Genomic DNA, 21,411 nt, shown 5'->3' on the forward strand with positions numbered 1-21,411 from the left:
GTGGGTGTGTGTGTACGCGTGGGTGTGTGCGTGGGTGTGTGTGTGCGCGTGGGTGTGTGTGTGCGCGTGTGTGTGCGCTTGGGTGTGTGCGTGGGTGTGTGTGTGCGCTTGGGTGTGTGGGTGTGTGTGTGTTTGTGTGTGTGTGTGCGCTTGGGTGTGTGCGTGGGTGTGTGTGCGTGGGTGTGTGTGTCCATCTTTGCCCCTGTTCATATTCTTACTGTGTTCATGTCTGGTTGCAGGCCAAGCACTTCCGTATCTACACTCACGAGGTGTTGGAGTTGGGTCATAATGTTTCCTTTCTGCTGCTGCTGCCGGCGGCTGAAGATGTGTGTACAGCTCCCGGACAGAGCAACCCCTACACTCCCCACTCTGGCTTTCTCAACCTCCCTCTACAAATGTTTGAGCTGGGTACGTCTACACTGACCACGGTCTTCTGTTAAGCCCCTCATTTTGTTGGAACATCTACTTTCTCCCATCTCCCTCCTCTATCCCTGTGTACATCTCTCTCCTCAATCCCTGTGTACATCTCTCCGTCCTCTATCCCTGTGTACATCTCTCTCCTCTATCCCTGTGTACATCTCTCCCTCCTCTATCCCTGTGTACATCTCTCCCTCCTCTATCCCTGTGTACATCTCTCCCTCCTCTATCCCTGTGTATATCTCTCTCCTCTATCCCTGTGTACATCTCTCCCTCATCTATCCCTGTGTACATCTCTCTCCTCTATCACTGTGTACATCTCTCCCTCCTCTATCCCTGTGTACATCTCTCCCTCCTATATCCCTGTGTACATCTCTCCCTCCTCTATCCCTGTGTACATCTCTCTCCTCTATCCCTGTGTACATCTCTCCCTCCTCTATCCCTGTGTACATCTCTCCCTCCTCTATCCCTGTGTACATCTCTCCCTCCTCTTTCCCTGTGTACATCTCTCCCTCCTCTATCCCTGTGTACATCTCCCTCCTCTATCCCTGTGTACATCTCTCTCTCCTCTATCCCTGTGTACATCTATCCCTCCTCTATCCCTGTGTACATCTCTCCCTCCTCTATCCCTGTGTACATCTCTCCCTCCTCTATCCCTGTGTACATCTCTCCCTCCTCTATCCCTGTGTACATCTCTCCCTCCTCTATCCCTGTGTACATCTCTCTCCTCTATCCCTGTGTACATCTCTCCCTCCTCTATCCCTGTGTACATCTCTCCATCCTCTATCCCTGTATACATCTCTCTCCTCTATCCCTGTGTACATCTCTCCCTCCTCTATCCCTGTGTACATCTCTCCGTCCTCTATCCCTGTGACATCTCTCCCTCCTCTATCCCTGTGTACATCTCTCCCTCCTATATCCCTGTGTACATCTCTCTCCTCTATCCCTGTGTACATCTCTCCCTCCTCTATCCCTGTGTACATCTCCCTCCTCTATCCCTGTGTACATCTCTCCCTCCTCTATCCCTGTGTACATCTCTCCCTCCTCTATCCCTGTGTACATCTCTCCCTCCTCTATCCCTGTGTACATCTCTCCCTCCTCTATCCCTGTGTACATCTCTCCCTCCTCTATCCCTGTGTACATCTCTCGCTCTGTTTCTCTCGGTTAGCCTCTGTTCTTCTCTCTCTCGCTCTGTTTCTCTCTATTAGCCTCTGTTCTTCTCTCTCTCTCGCTCTGTTTCTCTCTGTTAGCCTCTGTTCTTCTCTCTCTCGCTCTGTTTCTCTCTGTTAGCCTCTGTTCTTCTCTCTCTCGCTCTGTTTCTCTCTGTTAGCCTCTGTTCTTCTCTCTCTCGCTCTGTTTCTCTCTGTTAGCCTCTGTTCTTCTCTCTCTCGCTCTGTTTCTCTCTGTTAGCCTCTGTTCTTCTCTCTCTCGCTCTGTTTCTCTCTGTTAGCCTCTGGTCTCTCGCTCTGTTTCTCTCTGTTAGCCTCTGTTAGCCTCTGTTCTTCTCTCTCTCGCTCTGTTTCTCTCTGTTAGCCTCTGTTCTTCTCTCTCTCGCTCTGTTTCTCTCTCTCTCTCGCTCTGTTTCTCTCTCTCTCTCTCTGTGTTAGATCAGTGGTTGTAGATTCCTCTCTTTTCCTCTGGTCCGTAGGGCCACACATTAAATCAGTCTCTCTGAGGGTTCCAGAGCAGCGCCATGCTGATCTGACCTTTGACCCCCCTCTCAGAGTGACTAGCCCCAGAGAATAGTAGTGCTGTGAATACAAAGACACGTTCTTCAGTCACTGAATGTCTTGTTATACACCTGTTATACACCTGTTATATGCTGTTAACATATATTAACATATAGTTATTTATTTGATCAAACCTTTATTTTTTCAGGCAAGTCCCATTGAGACTGATGTTTTTTACAAGGCTCTGTTTACAAATGCAGAATAAAATGCATAACAAGGATTTAATAACACAATTATAATATCTCGCCAGTCCACTTCCGTGCGTATAAGAAGTTAACTAGTCTATATATTGTATTTTCTTATATATATTTGTCTCTTTAATCCACTTCTGTGCGAATATGAAGAAGTTCATTAAAAACACCTGGTCTTTCCATGACACAGACTGACCAGGTGAATCGAGGTGAAAGCTATGATCAGTTGTCACCTGTTAAATCCACTTCAATCAGTGTAGATGAAGGGGAGGAGGCAGGTTAAAGAAGGATTTTGAAGCCTTGAGACAATTGAGGCATGGATTGCGTTTGTGTGCCATTCAGAGGGTGAATGGGAAAGACAAAGGATTAAAGAACTACAACACTGCTGGGTTTTTCATGCTCAACAGTTTCCTGTGTGTATCAAGAATGGTCCACCACCCAAAGGACATAAAGCCAACTTGACATAACTAACAAATGCTTGTAGTCCATGCCCCAATGAATTGAGGCTGTTCTGAGGGTAAAGGGGGTGCAACTCAATATTAGGAAGGTGTTCCTATTGTTTTGTACACTCAATGTACGTCTCGTTATACAGTATTAACACGGTATATGTCTCTATCCAGTCCATGTCTGTGCCTATAAGAAGTGAATTAGTCTATATATTGTATGTTCTGATATACTGTATATTTGTCTCACTCCAGCCCAATTCTGTGAATACAAGGAGAAGTTGGAGTCTATATTTTATATTCAAAAATATATTTCTCTCTCAAGCCCATTTCTGAGAATACAGGGATAAGTTTGAAGTTATATTTTATATTCAAATATATACTTATCTCTCCAGTCCACTTCTGTGCGAATAAGAAGTTCATTGGTCTATATATGTCTTGTCTCTCTTCAGTCCATTTCAGTGCCTACAAGGAGAAGTGCATCAGTCTGTACTGCCGCATGTCATCTGTCTTGGACCTGGATGCACTTATTACCCAGCAGGCACTGCGAGAGGCCATAATGGACACAGAGGTTGCCACTGCCAAACAGAGACACCAACATATACTGGACTATATACAGGTAGGGAGATATAACTGTCCCTGTAAATGTACAGCATGAAACTGGCAGTAGAGTTGCCAGCTAAATGCTGTAGTTTTGCTTTACAGCAGGGATGCTGTCATTTGTTTAACAGTAAGAAAAACCGTGTTGTATTATACTGTAAATAGGCCTACTGTAATAATTACAGCAACACAGCTGTATTATATAATTACAGTAGTTTGCTGGCAACTCTGCTGCAAGTAATACTGCTGTAAATGTACAGTTTTATCGAAGGGAGGCAGGGTACAGTATTTTACTGTAATTGCTTGCGATTTTCTACTAGGTAATGTGTTTTCATATTACGGCGTATCAAAAAATATATATATATATTATATATGTATATATATCTTTGTAAACTTGTTTTTCAACCACTCCACAAATGTCTTGTTAACAAACTATAATTTTGGCTAATTGGTTAGGACATCTACTTTGTGCATGACACAAGTAATTTTTCCAACAATTGTTTACAGACAGATTATTTCAATTCAATTCCAGTGGGTCAGAAGTTCACATACACTAAGTTGATTGTGCCTTTAAACAGCTTGGAAAATTCCAGAAAATTATGTCATGGTGTTAGAAGCTTCTGACAGGCTATTTGACATCATTTGATTCAATTGGAGGTGTACCTGTGGATGTATTTCAAGGCCTACCTTCAAACTATGTGCCTCTTTGCTTGACATCATGGGAAAATCCAATATAATCAGCCAAGACCTCAGAAACACAGTTGTAGACCTCCACAAGTCTGGTTCATCCACGTTCATCTGTACAAACAATAGTACGCAAGTATAAACACCATGGGTCCTCGCATGGAAGGAGACGCGTTCTGTCCTAGAGATGAACGTACTTTGGTGCGAAAAGTGCAAATCAATCCCAGAACAACAGCAAAGGACCTTGTGAAGATGTTGGAGGAAACAGGTACAAAAGTATCTATATCCACAGTAAAACGAGTCCTATGTCGACACAACCTGAAAGGCCGCTTAGCAAGGAAGAAGCCACTGCTCCAAAACCGCCATAAAAAAAGCCAGACTACGGTTTGCAACTGCACATGGGGACAAAGATCGTCATTTTTTTAGAAATGTCCTCTGGTCTGATGAAACAAAAATAGAACTGTTTGCCATAATGACCATCATTATGTTTGGAGGAGAAAGGGGGAGGCTTGCAAGCCGAAGAACACTATCCTAACCGTGAAGCACGGGGGTGGCAGCATCATGTTGGTGGGGGTGCTTTGATGTGCAGGAGGGACCTGTACACTTCACAAAATATATGGCTTCATGAGGGAGGAAAATAGATATATTGAATAAACATCTCTTGACATTAGACAGGAAGTTAAAGCTTGGTCATAAATGGGTCTTTCAAATGGACAATGACCTCAAGCAGTTTTGGGGGGATTCAGTTCATTTGCATTGTAACGGCGTTCTTCGTTTGTCGGAAGAGAGTCGGACCGAAATGCAGCGTGGTGGTTACTCATGTCTTTAATGAAACGAATGACGATACATGAAATAACTTAATAAATACAAAAACAACAAACGGAATGTGAAAAACCTAATACAGCCTATCTGGTGAACACTACACAGAGACAGGAACAATCACCCACGAAATACACAGTGAAACCCCGGCTACCTAAATATGGTTCCCAATCAGAGACAACGAGAATCACCTGACTCTGATTGAGAACCGCCTCAGGCAGCCAACCTAAGCTACACCCCTACTCAGCCGCAATCGCAATGCCTACAAAACCCCAATACGAAACACAACATATAAACCCATGTCACACCCTGGCCTGACCAAATATATAACGAAACACAAAACACTATGACCAAGACGTGACATGCATGACAAAGAGGGACTTTGCAATTAATTGAAATTCCTCTGATCACTCTTCATAACATTCTGAAGTATATGCAAATTGCCATCATACAAACTGAGGCAGCAGACTTTGTGAACATTTATATTTGTGTCATTCTCAAAACTTTTGGCCACGACTGTGCTGTTAAAACATGGTTTCATTGGAATTTACTACATAATTGACCAATTACTCCTAAAATCACCCAGAGTGCATTGGGAGTTATGACAATTTACTGTAAATACTTATTAGAGTACATTGCTGTTATTTTTATTGTATAATACTGTAAAAACAACAACAAGTTTTAACAGTGTAAGAAAATATGAAAGAATGTTGCGCCGGTAATATGGGTCAGATGCATTTGCTGTTTGTTTTGGTTGTGTTTCAGATGATTTTGTACCTAATAGAAATTAATGGAAAATAACGTATTGTGTCATTTTGGAGTCACTTATATTGTAAATAAGAATATAATATGTTTGGAAACACTTATGCATTCATTTGAAAACTACCATGATTACGGATAATCCTGAATTAATTGTGAATAATGATGAGTGACAAAGTTAGAGACATAAATATCATAAAAGGGCAGTTAACCCACTGTTCCTAGGCCGTCATTGAAAATTTAGAATTTTTTCTCAACTGACTTGCCTAGTTAAATAAAGGTTATATAAATAAAATAAAATATATTTTTTAACTATTTGGGATAGAAATAAGTCGGTTTCTCTGTAGTAATGGGGCAAACAAAATGGTTGCGAATCAAATCAAAATCAATTGTATTTATATAGCCCTTCGTACATCAGCTGATATCTCAAAGTGCTGTACAGAAACCCAGCCTAAAACCCCAAACAGCAAGCAATGCAGGTGTAAAAGCACGGTGGCTAGGAAAAACTCCCTAGAAAGGCAGGAACCCAGGAAGAAACCTATAGAGGAACCAGGCTATGTGGGGTGGCCAGTCCTCTTCTGGCTGTGCCGGGTGGAGATTATAACAGAACATGGCCAAGATGTTCAAATGTTCATAAATGACCAGCATGGTCAAATAATAATAATCACAGGCAGAACAGTTGAAACTGGAGGTGGACTGGGGACAGCAAGGAGTCATCACGTCAGGTAGTCCTGAGGCATGGTCCTAGGGCTCAGGTACTCTGAGAGAAAGAGAGAATTAGAGGGAGCATACTTAAATTCACACAGGACACCGGATAGGACAGGAGAAGTACTCCAGATATAACAGAGTGATCCTAGCCCCCCGACACATAAACTATTGCAGCATAAATACTGGAGGCTGAGACAGAAACAAATCTGTGCTCAGTTTATTCACTATGGCACCCAGAGGCTGTGGTACAGCGAAGCCTAATCATTAAAACAATTATTATCTGGGTGATTTCTTTCTTCTCCTATTTTACTAAAATAGTCTGAGCTTCATGTGTCTCACCCGACAGCATGAGGTTGGCACCTGAAACTGGAAAATGACTCTACAGTAGGCATAAACTAGAGTCATTCTTTAAGAGGCTTCCAATTACAGTTAATAACTTTTCAGCATTTTACCCATAATGCAGTGCAATCTACAGCATTCATTCTGTAAAACAAGGTGCATTATACAGTGTTTTACTGTTAAAGTGTGCCGTATGTAAACTGTGTGACGGTTTACTGGAATACACACAGTTATATGTGATAATATATTTCAGCTATATCTAACTTGGAAAAGGAAAGTCACTTTACTGTATTTTAAGTCTGTCCCTTTATGAGAGCGTCAATTCAATCAGTACGGTGTGAAATACAGTGAGCTCCAAAAGTATTTGAGTTGTTTTGGCACTGTACTCCAGCATTATACAATGACTACTGTCATACTGTCAGCTTTCATTTGAAGGTATTTTCATCCATATAGATGGACCAGGTAGAAATTATAGCACTTTTTGTACATAGTATTGGGACAAATTCAAGTAGTAAAAAGTGAAGTATTTGGTCCCATATTCAAATCAAATCAAATTATATTTGTCACATACACATTGTTAGCAGATGTTAATGCGAGTGTAGCGAAATGCTTCTGCTTCCAGTTCCGACAATGCCTTAATAACCAACAAGTAATCTAACTAACAATTCAAAAACTACTGTCTTATACACAGTGTACGCAATGACTACATCAAACTTGTGACTCTACAAACTTGTTGGATGCATTTGCTGTTTGTTTTGCTTGTGTTTCAGATTACTTTTATGTGAAATAAAAATAGAATATGTTTCTGAACACGTCTACATTAATGTGGATGCTACCATGGTTATGGATATTGAATTGTGAATGACGATGAGTGAGAAATTTACAGACGCACAAACGTCATACCGCCAAGACATGCAAACCTCTCACCATGACAATAACAGTGGAGGTTAATAATTTTGGAGGTTGGGTATGATATTTATGCCTCTAATTTTGTCACTCATCATTATTCACAATTCATTCAGGATTATCCGTAATCATGGTAGTTTTCACATGAATGTATAAGTGTTTCCAAACATATTATATTCTTATTTACAATAGAAGTGATTCCAAAATGACACAATACGTTATTTACCATTAATTTCTATTGGGTACAAAATCATCTGAAACAACCAAAACAAACAGCAAATGCATCCAACAAATGTGTCGAGTCACAAGCTTGATGTAGTCATTGTGAACTATGAATATGGGACCAAATACTTCACTTTCTACTTCTTTAATACACACAGAAGTGAATTTGTCCCAATACATTTGGTCCCCTAAAATGTAGAAAAAGTGCTTTAATTCCTAAACGGTTCACCCGATATGGATACCCTCAAATGAACAGTCTGCACTTTAACCTCAAATGTAATCATTTCCTTTCCATAGTGCTGAAGTACAGAGGCAAAACAACAAAACGTGTCACTGTCCCAAAACTTTTGGAGCTCACTGTATAAACCATTTGTATCTATTTCTAATACAAACGCATGAGTCCTTTTTTTCACATTCATCAAAAGCAAATTGTTTAAAAGCTTATTTTTCATATCGTTTATGTTGTCCATTTTTCAGTAAATATCTTTATCACGCACCAAAAATCTAAGAAACAGCAGAAACAACTGCGCTAATAATCCTATTGGAGTCAGTTTATTGATGTAATAAAGCCTAACTGCTCCGAGTACTAGCTGTTAAATAGCTTGTTTTTCTAATGTTAAAGAACTCCATAACTGCCCAACCTTCTCTCTCATGTCAGAAAGTTGAAAGCATGAAAGTAAACCCATCTGGTGTTTTTCTCTGTGAAGAACTAATCCAGCTTTTACCACCATGGTCTCTACTGGTAATGGAGACCAACCACAAAACCACAAGTGTGTTTCTGTGATCTGAGAGTGTGTGTGTGATCTGAGAGTGTGTGTGTGATCTGAGAGAGAGTGTGTGTGTGTTCTGAGCTCAGAGAGGCACGGAAAAATGTGGCCCCCAAACCACAGATTACACAGTACTCGGGAGAGCGAGAGAGAGCGACAGGGGAAAAAATAATACCAATCATGAATGACTGAGAGGGAGAGTGTGTGTGGGTGGGGATGTCTGAATATGTGTCTCTGTATAAAAGTGCCAATGTCTGTCTCTCAGTCTGTGTATGTGCATGAGTCTGCCTCTGTGTGTGCATGTAAATCTCATAGTTGTGCGTGTTTGTGCATTTGTGTGTGTGTATGTGAGCTCAGCCATGTGGGCTGCATTAAAGAGAGTGAAGTGTCAATGTGAGGGGGCAAAGCGTGTGAAAAGAGGCCCGTCTGTCTGAAAGCTCTTAGTGCTGGCCTGTCATACCACAGTCTGTCTAGATACTGGGAGGTCCTGTCAGGGTGCGTGTGTGTGTGTGCGCGTACGTGCATTTCTATGTGTGTGCGCATTGTTACTTGCGAGTGTATAGGTGCGTGAAAGCGTTTCTGTGTTTACATGCCTGTGTGTGTGTATCTGCGGCGTGTGTGTGTGGCTGTGCAGAAATGATGACGTTAAGCCATCTCGTTGTACAATTTGTTTAGACTTGCCATTACATGATCGGGGGAGGGGGGGATTCCCTTACTGTGGTATTGTTGTCGAAGACGTGTTTAGTCCAGTAAACATCCTGTTAGTATTGTGTGGAAGTGCATCTTATTCAATTCATCACTGGATTTGGCATCACCCTCACATCAACTGACTAAATGAGAGAGTGGACTAAGTAAGGCGTCTTTTGAACATTGGAAGGAAGCCTCTGGTAATCTGGACTCCTGAGAGGAGAATTAGGGGACCAACCTGTAACCTCAATATGTGCAGTTCCTATTGTGGTGTTCAACACATTGATATACTATAAACCGACGTTGTCCTGCTGTGTGCGCTTGCGTCATTCATCCTCCAAAGGAACCACAAACCCAGCTGCATCTGGCTCTCAGGCACCACGACAGCCTGGTGGTGGGGGAGAGACCCCAGCAGTGGATCAAAGGAGAGTGGAGGGGGGCATCTGTGTGAATAGGGGGAATAGATGGGATAGGGTGCCATTTAGGATTCAGACTAAGTAAGCTTCATTGATTGAAGCGAAGGGAAGCTAGAATCATTCCTCTGCAGTCAGTTTCCTCAGTTGCTTTTCTAATGGCACCCTATTCCAGATGGGCCCTGGTCAAAACTAGTGCACTATAGAGGAAATATCCATAATCTTAAAGCCAATATTGCATACTATATATCTCCTCTCCCCTTCAGTAGGAATAGTAGAGGAACAAATATGCCCGTAAACCAGCCAACCGTCCCGCATCACTCCCAATACGATCCCCCCTCTGGTTCTCATCTGCGTCTCACGCTGAATACCGTCCCACTCTGGCTCCAGTCCTTAGCTCCAGTGCGGGTTAATGGAATCTAAAGATGTCTGGTCAGAATGGGCAATTTCCTGTTTCAGGAGGAAGTCCTTTTGTCTGGCGCGCCTTACCTGTCACCATCATTTGGACTCACTGGGACCACTGCTCTCTCTGCTGGCTGGAGCCTACCTGGAGAGGGGCGGGGGCGTCATGTGTGTGTGTGTGCGTGCGTGTCTGTGTGCGTGTATTTGTGTGTGTGAGAGAGTTTCCCAGTCACTTTCAGTAAGACTCATTTCTGAGATGACTTCTGGCTCCCTGCAGACGTCTTGTGAGCTCTTGCTGTCAGGAAATTATGCTGCATCAAGAGCACACACACAGAATAGTCTTACACTCTCTCCCTCTCACACACCCAGACACACAGGTCTTGGATGACACTTGGATCATCTGTCGAGTGCTCAAGAGAGATGATACTGCTGTGCTGATGAATGCTGGGAGTCTGGGGGATGCTACCTTTCTGGAAGCTATAGTGGGTTTCCTCTCCTGATTAGGGCTAGACGCAATCTGTTGAGATTGAATTTCCTCAATCTACAGAAATCATTGGCAATCAACTATTTAAGTAAGTGGAATGAAGGGAAATACCTTGAAAGGAGGACAATGGAAGTTCAGTAAAAAGCTTTTTAATGATTAAAAGCCCAAGCATTTTAGAATGAAAGCCTTCGTTAGGGTGCTTAGAAAAGTTAAATGGCAGTTGACATGCATCCAGTTCCTTCTGGCTTCTTGGCTTTCAGAGAAGTGTATGGCTGGATTAGCATGCATTATTATCATACCCATTTACAGACCATTCATCCCTTTCACTGATCCCTCTTCATGCAGAACTGTTTACCTCCCGGATATACAGTATACTCTTATATATAAATATACCTCTCAAATATTATGTAAAACATGTAAGACCCTCTTATCTGAAATATAGCCCACCTCTCATACAGTATAAGACCCTTATATTTCATATCCTGTATTTGAGATATACAGTAATATTCTTGCCTTTGGCTGTAAAAGAGTGATGGAATTCGGTTATAGGGAGAAAGAGAGGAATATCCTCTATTATTCCCAGTTTTGTCTCCCTCTCTGCCCCCCCCTCTCTCTCTCTGCCATCTGATCCACAGCATTCTTTCCAGCTGAGTCATCCCCTGGTGTCACTCTCTTTTATATATTTATATGTGTGTGTGTGTCATCTCGTGGTGTCAGTCTCTTTTATATATATGTGTGTGTGTGTATCATCCCCTGGTGTCAGTCTCTTTTATATATATATGTGTGTGTGTGTGTGTGTGTGTGTGTGTGTGTGTGTGTGTGTGTGTGTGTGTGTGTGTGTGTGTGTGTGTGTGTGTGTGTGTGTGTGTGTGTGTGTGTGTGTGTGTGTGTGTGTGTGTGTGTGTGTGTGTGTGTGTGTGTGTGTGTGTGTGTGTGTGACACCACGAGATGACACACACACACATATATATAAAGGAGACTGACACCACGAGATGACACACACAGTCTCTTTTATATATATATACAGTGGGGCAAAAAAGTATTTAGTCAGCCACCAATTGTGCAAGTTTTCCCACTTAAAAAGATGAGAGAGGCCTGTCATTTTTATCATAAGTACACTTCAACTATGACAGACAAAATGAGAAAAGAAATCCAGAAAATCACATTGTAGGATGTTTTATGAATTTATTTGCAAATTATGGTGGAAAATAAGTATTTGGTCACCTACAAACAAGCAAGATTTCTGGCTCTCACAGACCTGTAAGAGGCTCCTCTGTCCTCCACTCGTTACCTGTATTAATGACTCCTTTTTGAACTTGTTATCAGTATAAAAGACACCTGTCCACAACCTCAAACAGTCACACTCCAAACTCCACTATGGCCAAGACCAGAGAGCTGTCAAAGGACACCAGAAACAAAATTGTAGACCTGCACCAGGCTGGGAAGACTGAATCTTCAATAGGTAAGCAGCTTGGTTTGAAGAAATCAACTGTGGGAGCAATTATTAGGAAATGGAAGACATAAAAGACCACTGGTCATCTCCCTCGATCTGGGGCTCCACGCAAGATCTCACCCCGTGGGTTCAAAATGATCACAAGAACGGTGAGCAAAAATCCCAGAACCACACGGGGGGACCTAGTGAATGACCTGCAGAGAGCTGGGACCAAAGTAACAAAGCCTACCATCAGTAACACACTACCCCGCCAGGGACTCAAATCCTGCAGTGCCAGACGTGTCCCCCATGCTTAAGCCAGTACATGTCCAGGCCTGTCTGAAGTTTGTTAGAGAGCATTTGGATGATCCAGAAGAAGATTGGGAGAATGTCATATGGTCAGATGAAACCAAAATATAACTTTTTGGTAAAAACTCTGTTTAGAAGACAAAGAATGCTGAGTTGCATCCAAAGAACACCATACCTACTGTGAAGCATGGGGGTGGAAACATCATGCTTTGGGGCTGTTTTTCTGCAAAGGGACCATGAATGGGGCCATGTATCGTGAGATTTTGAGTGAAAACCTCATTCCATCAGCAAGGGCTGATGGCTGATGAAGATGAAACGTGGCTGGGTCTTTCAGCATGACAATGATCCCAAACACACCGCCCGGGCAATGAAGGAGTGGCTTCGTAAGAAGCATTTCAAGGTCCTGGATTGGCCTAGCCAGTCTCCAGATCTCAACCCCATAGAAAATCTTTGGAGGGAATTGCAAGTCCATGTTGCCCAGCAACAGCCCCAAAACATCACTGCTCTAGAAGAGATCTGCATGGAGGAATGGGCCAAAATACCAGCAACAGTATGTGAAAACCTTGTGAAGACTTACAGAAAACATTTGACCTCTGTCATTGCCAACAATGGGTATGTAACAAAGTATTGAGATAAACTTTTGTTATTGACCAAATACTTATTTTCCACCATAATTTGCAAATAAATAAATAAAAAATCCTACAATGTGATTTTCTGGATTTATTTTCTCATTTTGTCTGTCATAGTTGAAGTGTACCTATGATGAAAATTACAGGCCTCTCATCTTTTTAAGTGGGAGAACTTGCACAATTGGTGGCTGACTAAATACTTTTTTGCCCCACTGTGTGTGTGTGTGTGTGTGTGTGTGTGTGTGTGTGTGTGTGTGTGTGTGTGTGTGTGTGTGTGTGTGTGTGTGTGTGTGTGTGTGTGTGTGTGTGTGTGTGTGTGTGTGTGTGTGTGTGTGTGTGTGTGTGTGTGTGTGTGTGTGTGTGTGTGTGTGTGTGTGTGTGTGTCATCCCCTGGTGTAAGTCTCTTTTATATATATGTGTGTGTGTGTGTCATCTCGTGGTATCACTAAGCGCTCTCATACTGTCTCTCAGACAGACACCTAATTGCTGCTTAACATTTGTCATGCTTCATTCTCTATACACAAGGAAACACAGAACAATGCTCTCTCCCTCTCGCTCTCTCTCTCTCTCTCTCTCTCTCTCTCTCTCTCTCTCTCTCTCTCTCTCTCTCACCCACCCTGACTCCCAGGGGAGGTTTGGAGTGATGGAAAGAATGAGAGGGGGAATAGGAGGAGTGAAAGCAGGAATGACGTTTGGTTACGGTGGCCTAGGGCCCCTGATAAGATTGGAACCACATTGGAGACTGCATGCATGGGGAGACTGGCAGGAGAAGGGCTTTGGTGTGCAGCCAGTCATTGTTATGGTCACAATGTGCTTTCTATTCTATACATTCATCCCAAATGGCACCCTATTGCCTATATAGTGCACTACTTTTGACCAGAGCAAATAGCACTGTGTAGAGAATACAATGCTATACATTCACTACTGCTTCTTCACCAGGCTGCTGTGATATGATCAGGTGCCAATTAAATGCAGGATTCTGTGTAGAGGAATCATATGCATTATGCATAGTTCTATTCGCTACAAACCCTTTGACTGTGTGGGAATATACAACAGTACACACACTTGCACAAACACACATTCACCTATACACAGACACACATTCACCTATACACAGACACACATTCACCTATACACAGACACACATTCACCTATACACAGACACACATTCACCTATACACAGACACACATTCACCTAGACACAGACACACATTCACCTATACACAGACACACATTCACCTATACACAGACACACATTCACCTATACACAGACACACATTCACCTATACACAGACACACATTCACCTATACACAGACACACATTCACCTATACACAGACACACATTCACCTAGACACAGACACACATTCACCTATACACAGACACACATTCACCTATACACAGACACACATTCACCTATACACAGACACACATTCACCTATACACAGACACACATTCACCTATACACAGACACACACACCTGCGTGGTAATAATGTATTTAGTGAAGCTGTAGGCTTAATGTGTGAATGGTTTTGTCCCTCTCGGAGTGAAATAGAAATAGAAACCTGCAGCTAACCGTAAGCTGCTGTACTTACGTAGCTCTCAGCGTTAGTATCCAGGGGTCTACTAGTGTCACTTTCTCCTGGCTATCTTGACCTGGACCTGACTTTTGTTCTCCATTTCAGCAACTGGATGAGATGTTTTAACTGTTATAATCAACTACAACTATCTATAACTATGACTGAAAACTGTTATAATCAATTACAACTAATTATAACTATGATGCTTTATAACTGTTATAATGAACAATAACTATGATGCTTTATAACTGTTATAATCAACTAACTGATGCTTTATATCTTATATAATCAACTAAATATAACTATGATTTATAACTGTTATAATCAATTACAACTAATTATAACTATGATACTTTATAACTGTTATAATTAACAATAACTATGATGTTTTATAACTGTTATAATCAACTATAACTATGATACTTTATAACTGTTATAATCAACTATAACTATGATACTTTATAACTGTTATAATCCACTAACTATAACTATGATGCTTTATAACTATTAAAATCAACTATAACTAAATATGATGCTTTATAACTGTTATAATCAACTAACTATAACTATGATTTATAACTATTAAAATCAACTATAACTATAACTGATGCTTTATAACTATTGTAATCAACTACAACTATGATGCTTTATATAATCAACTATAACTATGATACTTTATAACTGTTATAATCCACTAACTATAACTATGATGCTTTATAACTGTGTTATAATGAGTGCATTTTGTTCTCTATTGCAGCAGCTGGATGAGATGTGGCGGGAGCTGCGTTGGATCACTGATGCCCTGCAGTGTGCCCGCTACAAGCAGCCCCGTGGTGGTGTGCCCATCACCAAACTGGTCAATGCCAGCGAGCCTGAGTCAGACCAGGGGGCACAGAAGAGTGACTCAGCATCCTCTACCATGGACTACCTACCCACACCATCACCATCACCTGAGCTACGGCGCAGGAAGGATGTTAGTGGTGAGGAGAATGCACACAGAGAAAGACACACACTGTCTTGGCTGTCCATCGAAGACGATGATGACGATGCTCCTCTTGAGGATGGGGTCGTATGGGTGTGTTAGCCCTTCTGGCGCTGGTGCCACTTCACACCTATAGATGCAGTGCATAGAAATACACAGACATAAACATACATATTGACAGACATTTGTCCACCTCCTCACTCTCAATACACTGGAAGTAGGTCAGGAATGGTATTTATCATAAGCTAAACACATACCCCCACTCTATAATCATAGTTTGTACTGTGTCTGTGTGCAACGCTATTTTGTACATGGACTGTGTGTGTGTTTCTTACCCATCTGTCTCTCTGTCTCCTCCCTCAGACTCCCAGCTGGGGTCAGATGAGGACGGTTGTTCAGAGGTGTTCCTGCCGACAGACAGTGACTACGACTCCAGCGAAGCCTTGTCCCCACGCGAGCTGGACCTGCTCTACTCCCCCCCACAGGACCTATCCCAGCAGGCCGTGCACGCCCTGGGAGGTAGCGCTCCCGACGTACTACAGATACACGAGCTCAGGTACGAGAATGACCTCTAACCAATGTTCCCTGTAAAAGGTTTTTGGCAAATATGAATGTTGTGAAAGTTATGTGCAACTTCCGGCGCGCATTTACTGTGAACACTGAGGCTATACCTGCTTTATGTTACAGTTTTAACAGTGGTCAAGTAGACTACTGTGGCTATTTGATCATAATGTAGGCCTACTAGAATGGCCTACCATCAGAAACAATGGTAAAAAATGCAGTTACATTGAAAGTAGCTAATATTGCATTGATTCAAGCACAATTCCCACAATAGATCGAAACATTGATAGTGTTAACTAAAGGCAAAACTCTAGAAAGATGAGTGAAGCTTCCCTGTGCGGGCTAATATTTATTCTGGGAACATTGCCTCTAACCCTAACCTTGACATACTGCAAATACACAAGCTCAGGTACGAAAACGACCTCTAACCCTGACACTAACCTTGACCCTGACGTACTGCAGATACAAGCTCAGGTACGAGAATAACCTCTAACCCTGACCCTAACGTACTGCAGATACATACACAAGCTCGGGTAGATATAGAGTTGCCACTCTTGTCCTGTACAGTCCACTTGTGTCCACGAAAACCTCTTCCTTTCACTCAGATTTGTCCTTTTCCCTCTCTCTCCTTTCCTCTACTATCTCCTTTTTTTCCTCTACTATCTTCCTCTCCCCATCTCTTTTTGACAACCATGAATAGAACCTAACATATCTTATTTTTTATTTTCCAGGTACAGCATCTGCCAGCCCAAAGACCTCGCTCTCTCCCCTCTCTCCCCTCCCTCCCCCGCCTTCTCTCTCTCCCCAGGCCAAATCCTCTCCCCCGCTCCACCCCTCTCACCTGCCCCCATCTTCCCCGAGACCACTCTATCCTGCTCCAAAACCCTGGAGGGTCTCTCCCTCTCCAAAACGACCCAGGACAAGCACTCCTTCACCCCGTTGCGGCACCTTGCCAACCCCCCAGCCAAGCGGAAGCTGCTGTCCCGGAGCCACGGGGCTACTGGGGCCCAGGCGGGTTACTTCAGCGGTCCCCAGCGGTGGCTCAGGGGCCACAGCGACAGCCACACAGGGTCCCTGTCCGAGGGGGTCTATACCAGGCAGAGGGACCCAGACCTGACCACCCTGCCCCTGAATCTCCCATCACCTCAGGGGGAGATATATACTAGTCATGCTTCCTGTGTCCTGGAGGGCCGGAGGGGGGGACAGAGGGAGCCCAAGCCCCATATCAGGACTATCTTTGTGGAACCGTGTAAGGAAACGTCACCTGAGAACAGGGGCTGTGGAGAGGAGGAGAGAGGGATAGAGGGAAAGGGAGGGATGGAGAGAGGGGCAGGGGTGACAATGGTTTTGGCAGAGGAGGGGTCAGGAGAGGAGGGGTATGAAGGAGCGAGAGCCCAGGATCTGGACTCAGACGACCAAACAAACGCACAGGTGTCAGAGATCCTCAGCAGCAAGCTCTAGGATTAGACAATGGTTCGGCAAGGCGCTCCAGGATTGGACAATGCTCAGTAATATGCTCTAGGATTGGCCATGTTCAGCATTTGACAGTGGTTCAGTAACAACCTCCAGGATTGGACAATAGCTCAGCAACATGATCTAGGAGTGGACAGGACTGAGTAACACGCTTTTGAACGATTGGACATAGGCTAATTGATGACAGCTGGATGGAGCAATGTTGTTTTGGTGCATTGCATACAGTCCCTCATCCCTGTGTCCAAACTGATAATGATGCCCCTTTTCCTGTCTGTTTGTCTCTGTGTGTGCTGTTGTGTGGGTCTATATCTTTCTTTTATCCCTTTCTCTTTCTGTCTATCCTTCAAATTACTGTGGACAGGCATGCTGAACTGACTCTGAGCTAGTGCATGTTTCTCTCTGAGCTCATGCACGTGTGTAGCTCACAGACTAGACAACCCTGGCTCTCTCTGTAGAATGTTCTAGAGACTGTAGAATGTTCTAGAGACTCAGGTTGCTGGCCAACTGTCTGAACTGTTAACTCAGAAACAAGCCAAGGCTCCAACTGTTATGACCTATAATTAATGCAACATGACGTCGCTGTCGGATCTAAACGTCAACTCCAAAACAGAACAAATAAATTATAATGTATTTTCCAAATAACGAACATACAATTATGGAACTTCAGAAGTATTTTGAATACATTTTCTTTATCCTAGAATGATGGAAGGAAGTTACTGCTTTCAGCACATGTAAAACATGAAAATTGGCAAAGATTGTGTTACTAGCTTTTCATCCGATAGCGACGATGAATTTAAGCACTGCTTTACCTATACCTCTGCACTGGAAAGTGTGTTGATGACTGACAATGGCTCGAAGTTGCTATTTCAATTGATGAGTATACATTATACATTGACACCTTACATAAACTCAGCAAAAAAAGAAACGTTCTCTCATATCAACTGCGTTTATTTTCAGCAAACTTAACATGTGTAAATATTTGTATGAACATAACAAGATTCAACAACTGAGACATAAACTGAACAAGTTCCACAGACATGTGACTAACAGAAATGGAATAATGTGTCCCTGAACAAAGGGGATATCTATCAAAAGTAACTTGTCAGTATCTGGTGTGGCCACCAGCTGCTTTAAGTACTGCAGTGCATCTCCTCATGGACTGCACCAGATTTGCCAGTTCTTGCTGTGAGATGTTACCCCACTCTTCCACCAAGGCACCTGCAATTTCCCGGATATTTTTTGGGGGAATGGCCCTAGCCCTCACCCTCCGATCCAACATGTCCCGGACATGCTCAATGGGATTGAGATCCGGGCTCTTCGCTGGCCATGGCCGTACACTGACATTCCTGTCTTGCAGGAAATCACGCACAGATCGAGCAGTATAGCTGGTGGCATTGTCATGCTGTCAGGATGAGCCTGCAGAAAGGGTACCACATGAGGGAGGAGGATGTCTTCCCTGTAATGCAGAGCGTTGAGATTTTCTGCAATGACAACAAGCTCAGTCCGATGATGCTGTGACACACCACCCCAGACCATGACGGACCCTCCACCTCCAAATCCATCCCGCTCCAGAGTACAGGCCTCGGTGTAACGCTCATTCCTTTGACGATAAACGCGAATCTGACCATCACCCCTGGTGAGATAAAACCACGACTCGTCAGTGAAGAGCACTTTTTTCCAGTCCTGTCTGGTCCAGTGATGGTGGGTTTGTGCCCATAGGGGACGTTGTTTCCGATGATGTCTGGTGAGGACCTGTCTTACAACAGGCCTACAAGCCCTCAGTCCAGCCTCTCTCAACCTATTGCAGACAGTCTGAGCACTAATGGAGGGATTGTGTGTTCCTGGTGTAACTCGGGCAGTTGTTGTTGCCATCCTGTACCTGTCCTGCAGGTGTGATGTTTGGATGTACCCATCCTGTGCAGGTGTTGTTACACGTGGTCTGTCAATGCGAGGACGATCTGCTGTCTGTCCTTTTTCCCTTTAGCACTGTCTTAGGCGTCTCACAGAACGGACACATCTGCAGTCCTCATGCCTCCTTGCAGCATACCTAAGGCACATTCACGCAGATCAGCAGGGACCCTGGGCATCTTTCTTTTGGTGTTTTTCAGAGTCAGTAGAAAGGCCTCTTTAGTGTCCTAAGTTTTCATAACTGTGACCTTAATTGCCTACCGTCTGTAAGCTATTAGTGTCTTAACGACCGTTCCACAGGTGCATGTTCATTCATTGTTTATGGTTCATTGAAACAGTGTTTAAACCCTTTACAATGAAGATCTGTGAAGTTATTTGTATTTTTACGAATTATCTTTGAAAGACAGGGTCCTGAAAAAGGGATGTTTCTTTTTTTGCTGCGTTTATTAGAGGTGTGGACACACGATACAAGCCTTATGTTTCTCTAGGTTTCTCAGCATGGGTTTATAGGCATTTCCCCACTCACAGTGAATGTATTGTCATGGTTTAAAGTTGGTTTACTGCAGTAATTAATTCTGTTTCATCATGCTAAGCTGCTTGATTCTATGTGGTTCTTTTGTGGATCTGTTATAGCAAGACCAGAGTATCATTCAGAACGACAGGAATATTCTTCATACACTAAAACAGTAACTTTTCCCACTTTTCTCGAACTAAGAACATCTGACGACCAGCCTTCACTATCTGCATAGTATACAGTAAGAAGTAAACCGTTTTGAATCCGAAAGTTTACTGTCGATTTACGCTAGTTGCCCCCGCGCCTCGTTCTGACGAGCCCATCGTTAAGAATACTGATGATAACGAGAGTACTAAACATTCCACAGCAAGCTGCAGTGAATTCCAATATCATAGCCCCTATATCCCTATAACTATTTTTGTACTCTCTTTTTTTCCCATAACTTGCTATTCAGCATTGAATGCCTACCATTCGTATTGTACTTGAGTCAAATGATGTATTATTCGTTGGCATGGACTTGTTTTGTGTGGACTCTAGCTTATGTCCAGTTTTAATTTGTGCCCCCCTTGGTTTGGCTTGAGAAGGTCAAGGGTTAGAGGTTAGAGGTCATGGTTGGTGGGGTCAGAGGTTAGGGACTTGAGTTACACAAAAACAGTCTGCACTTTGCATCCTGGACTTAAGTAGCCATGTTCTTCTGTTCAGCCAGAAAGTGATTTGTGGTTTGAAGTTATGTTTCTATGACACTTTAAGGGTTGTTTTAAACTAAGTTGAATCATGAATACTGTAGCTTTGTGTTCTTATCCTATCTTCTCTGGTACAGAGTATTATACCCTCTATAGTAGTATTACTCTCTAGAGTATTATATTCTCTGGTAGAGATGCATACAGAGTATTATACCCTCTATAGTAGTATTACTCTCTAGAGTATTATATTCTCTGGTAGAGATGCATACAGAGTATTAGAATCATGTTATTAAAGTAACATTTCCAGGACCAGCTAATGATTGTGCTCATATGAGGTTTAACACATTACGGACTATATCGGACTAAATTGCACTTTCAACATATATGTCTTGTTTTTTTCATTTGATTTCTATGATACATCAAGCTAAATCCCAAATAATACCTTAATGGTTTTATCAAAGCCACGTTGCACGGGTAACAGGGATACCTTGAGCTAGCTTTCCACTATTTTAACATTGCAGGTGATTATAAAACCTCTTAATGGTTTTATCAAAGCCACGTTGCACGGGTAACTGGGATACCTTGAGCTAGCTTTCCACTATTTTAACATTTCAGGTGATTATAAAACCTCATTTAAATTTGATGTACTGATCGAGGGCAGCTTTATCGGTAACTATTGTAAGACAAATTGTTGCATTATTGGAATATTCATGACTTGGTTTTCCACTATACAGTATATATTTGCAACAATGTTTTTATCATTAGGAAA

The 21,411-nt window shown here is 42.7% G+C and overlaps 1 protein-coding gene across 1 annotated transcript in view; it reads left to right on the top strand.

The window, feature by feature from the left end:
- ankfn1 (ankyrin repeat and fibronectin type III domain containing 1) overlaps nucleotides 1-18,556 on the top strand; it is a 286,097-nt gene extending 267,541 nt beyond the window's left edge. Inside the window, exons 21-25 of the mRNA XM_046354362.1 lie at nucleotides 240-408; nucleotides 3,234-3,400; nucleotides 15,279-15,501; nucleotides 15,867-16,059; nucleotides 16,796-18,556. Of these exons, the coding sequence (XP_046210318.1) occupies nucleotides 240-408; nucleotides 3,234-3,400; nucleotides 15,279-15,501; nucleotides 15,867-16,059; nucleotides 16,796-17,525 (1,482 nt within the window). The 3' untranslated portion in view covers nucleotides 17,526-18,556. The remainder of the gene's footprint in view (nucleotides 1-239; nucleotides 409-3,233; nucleotides 3,401-15,278; nucleotides 15,502-15,866; nucleotides 16,060-16,795) is intronic.
- The last annotated feature ends 2,855 nt before the right edge of the window (nucleotides 18,557-21,411 follow it).

Source organism: Oncorhynchus gorbuscha, linkage group LG06 (genome assembly GCF_021184085.1).
Source record: "Oncorhynchus gorbuscha isolate QuinsamMale2020 ecotype Even-year linkage group LG06, OgorEven_v1.0, whole genome shotgun sequence".
Taxonomy (NCBI): Eukaryota; Metazoa; Chordata; class Actinopteri; order Salmoniformes; family Salmonidae; genus Oncorhynchus; species Oncorhynchus gorbuscha.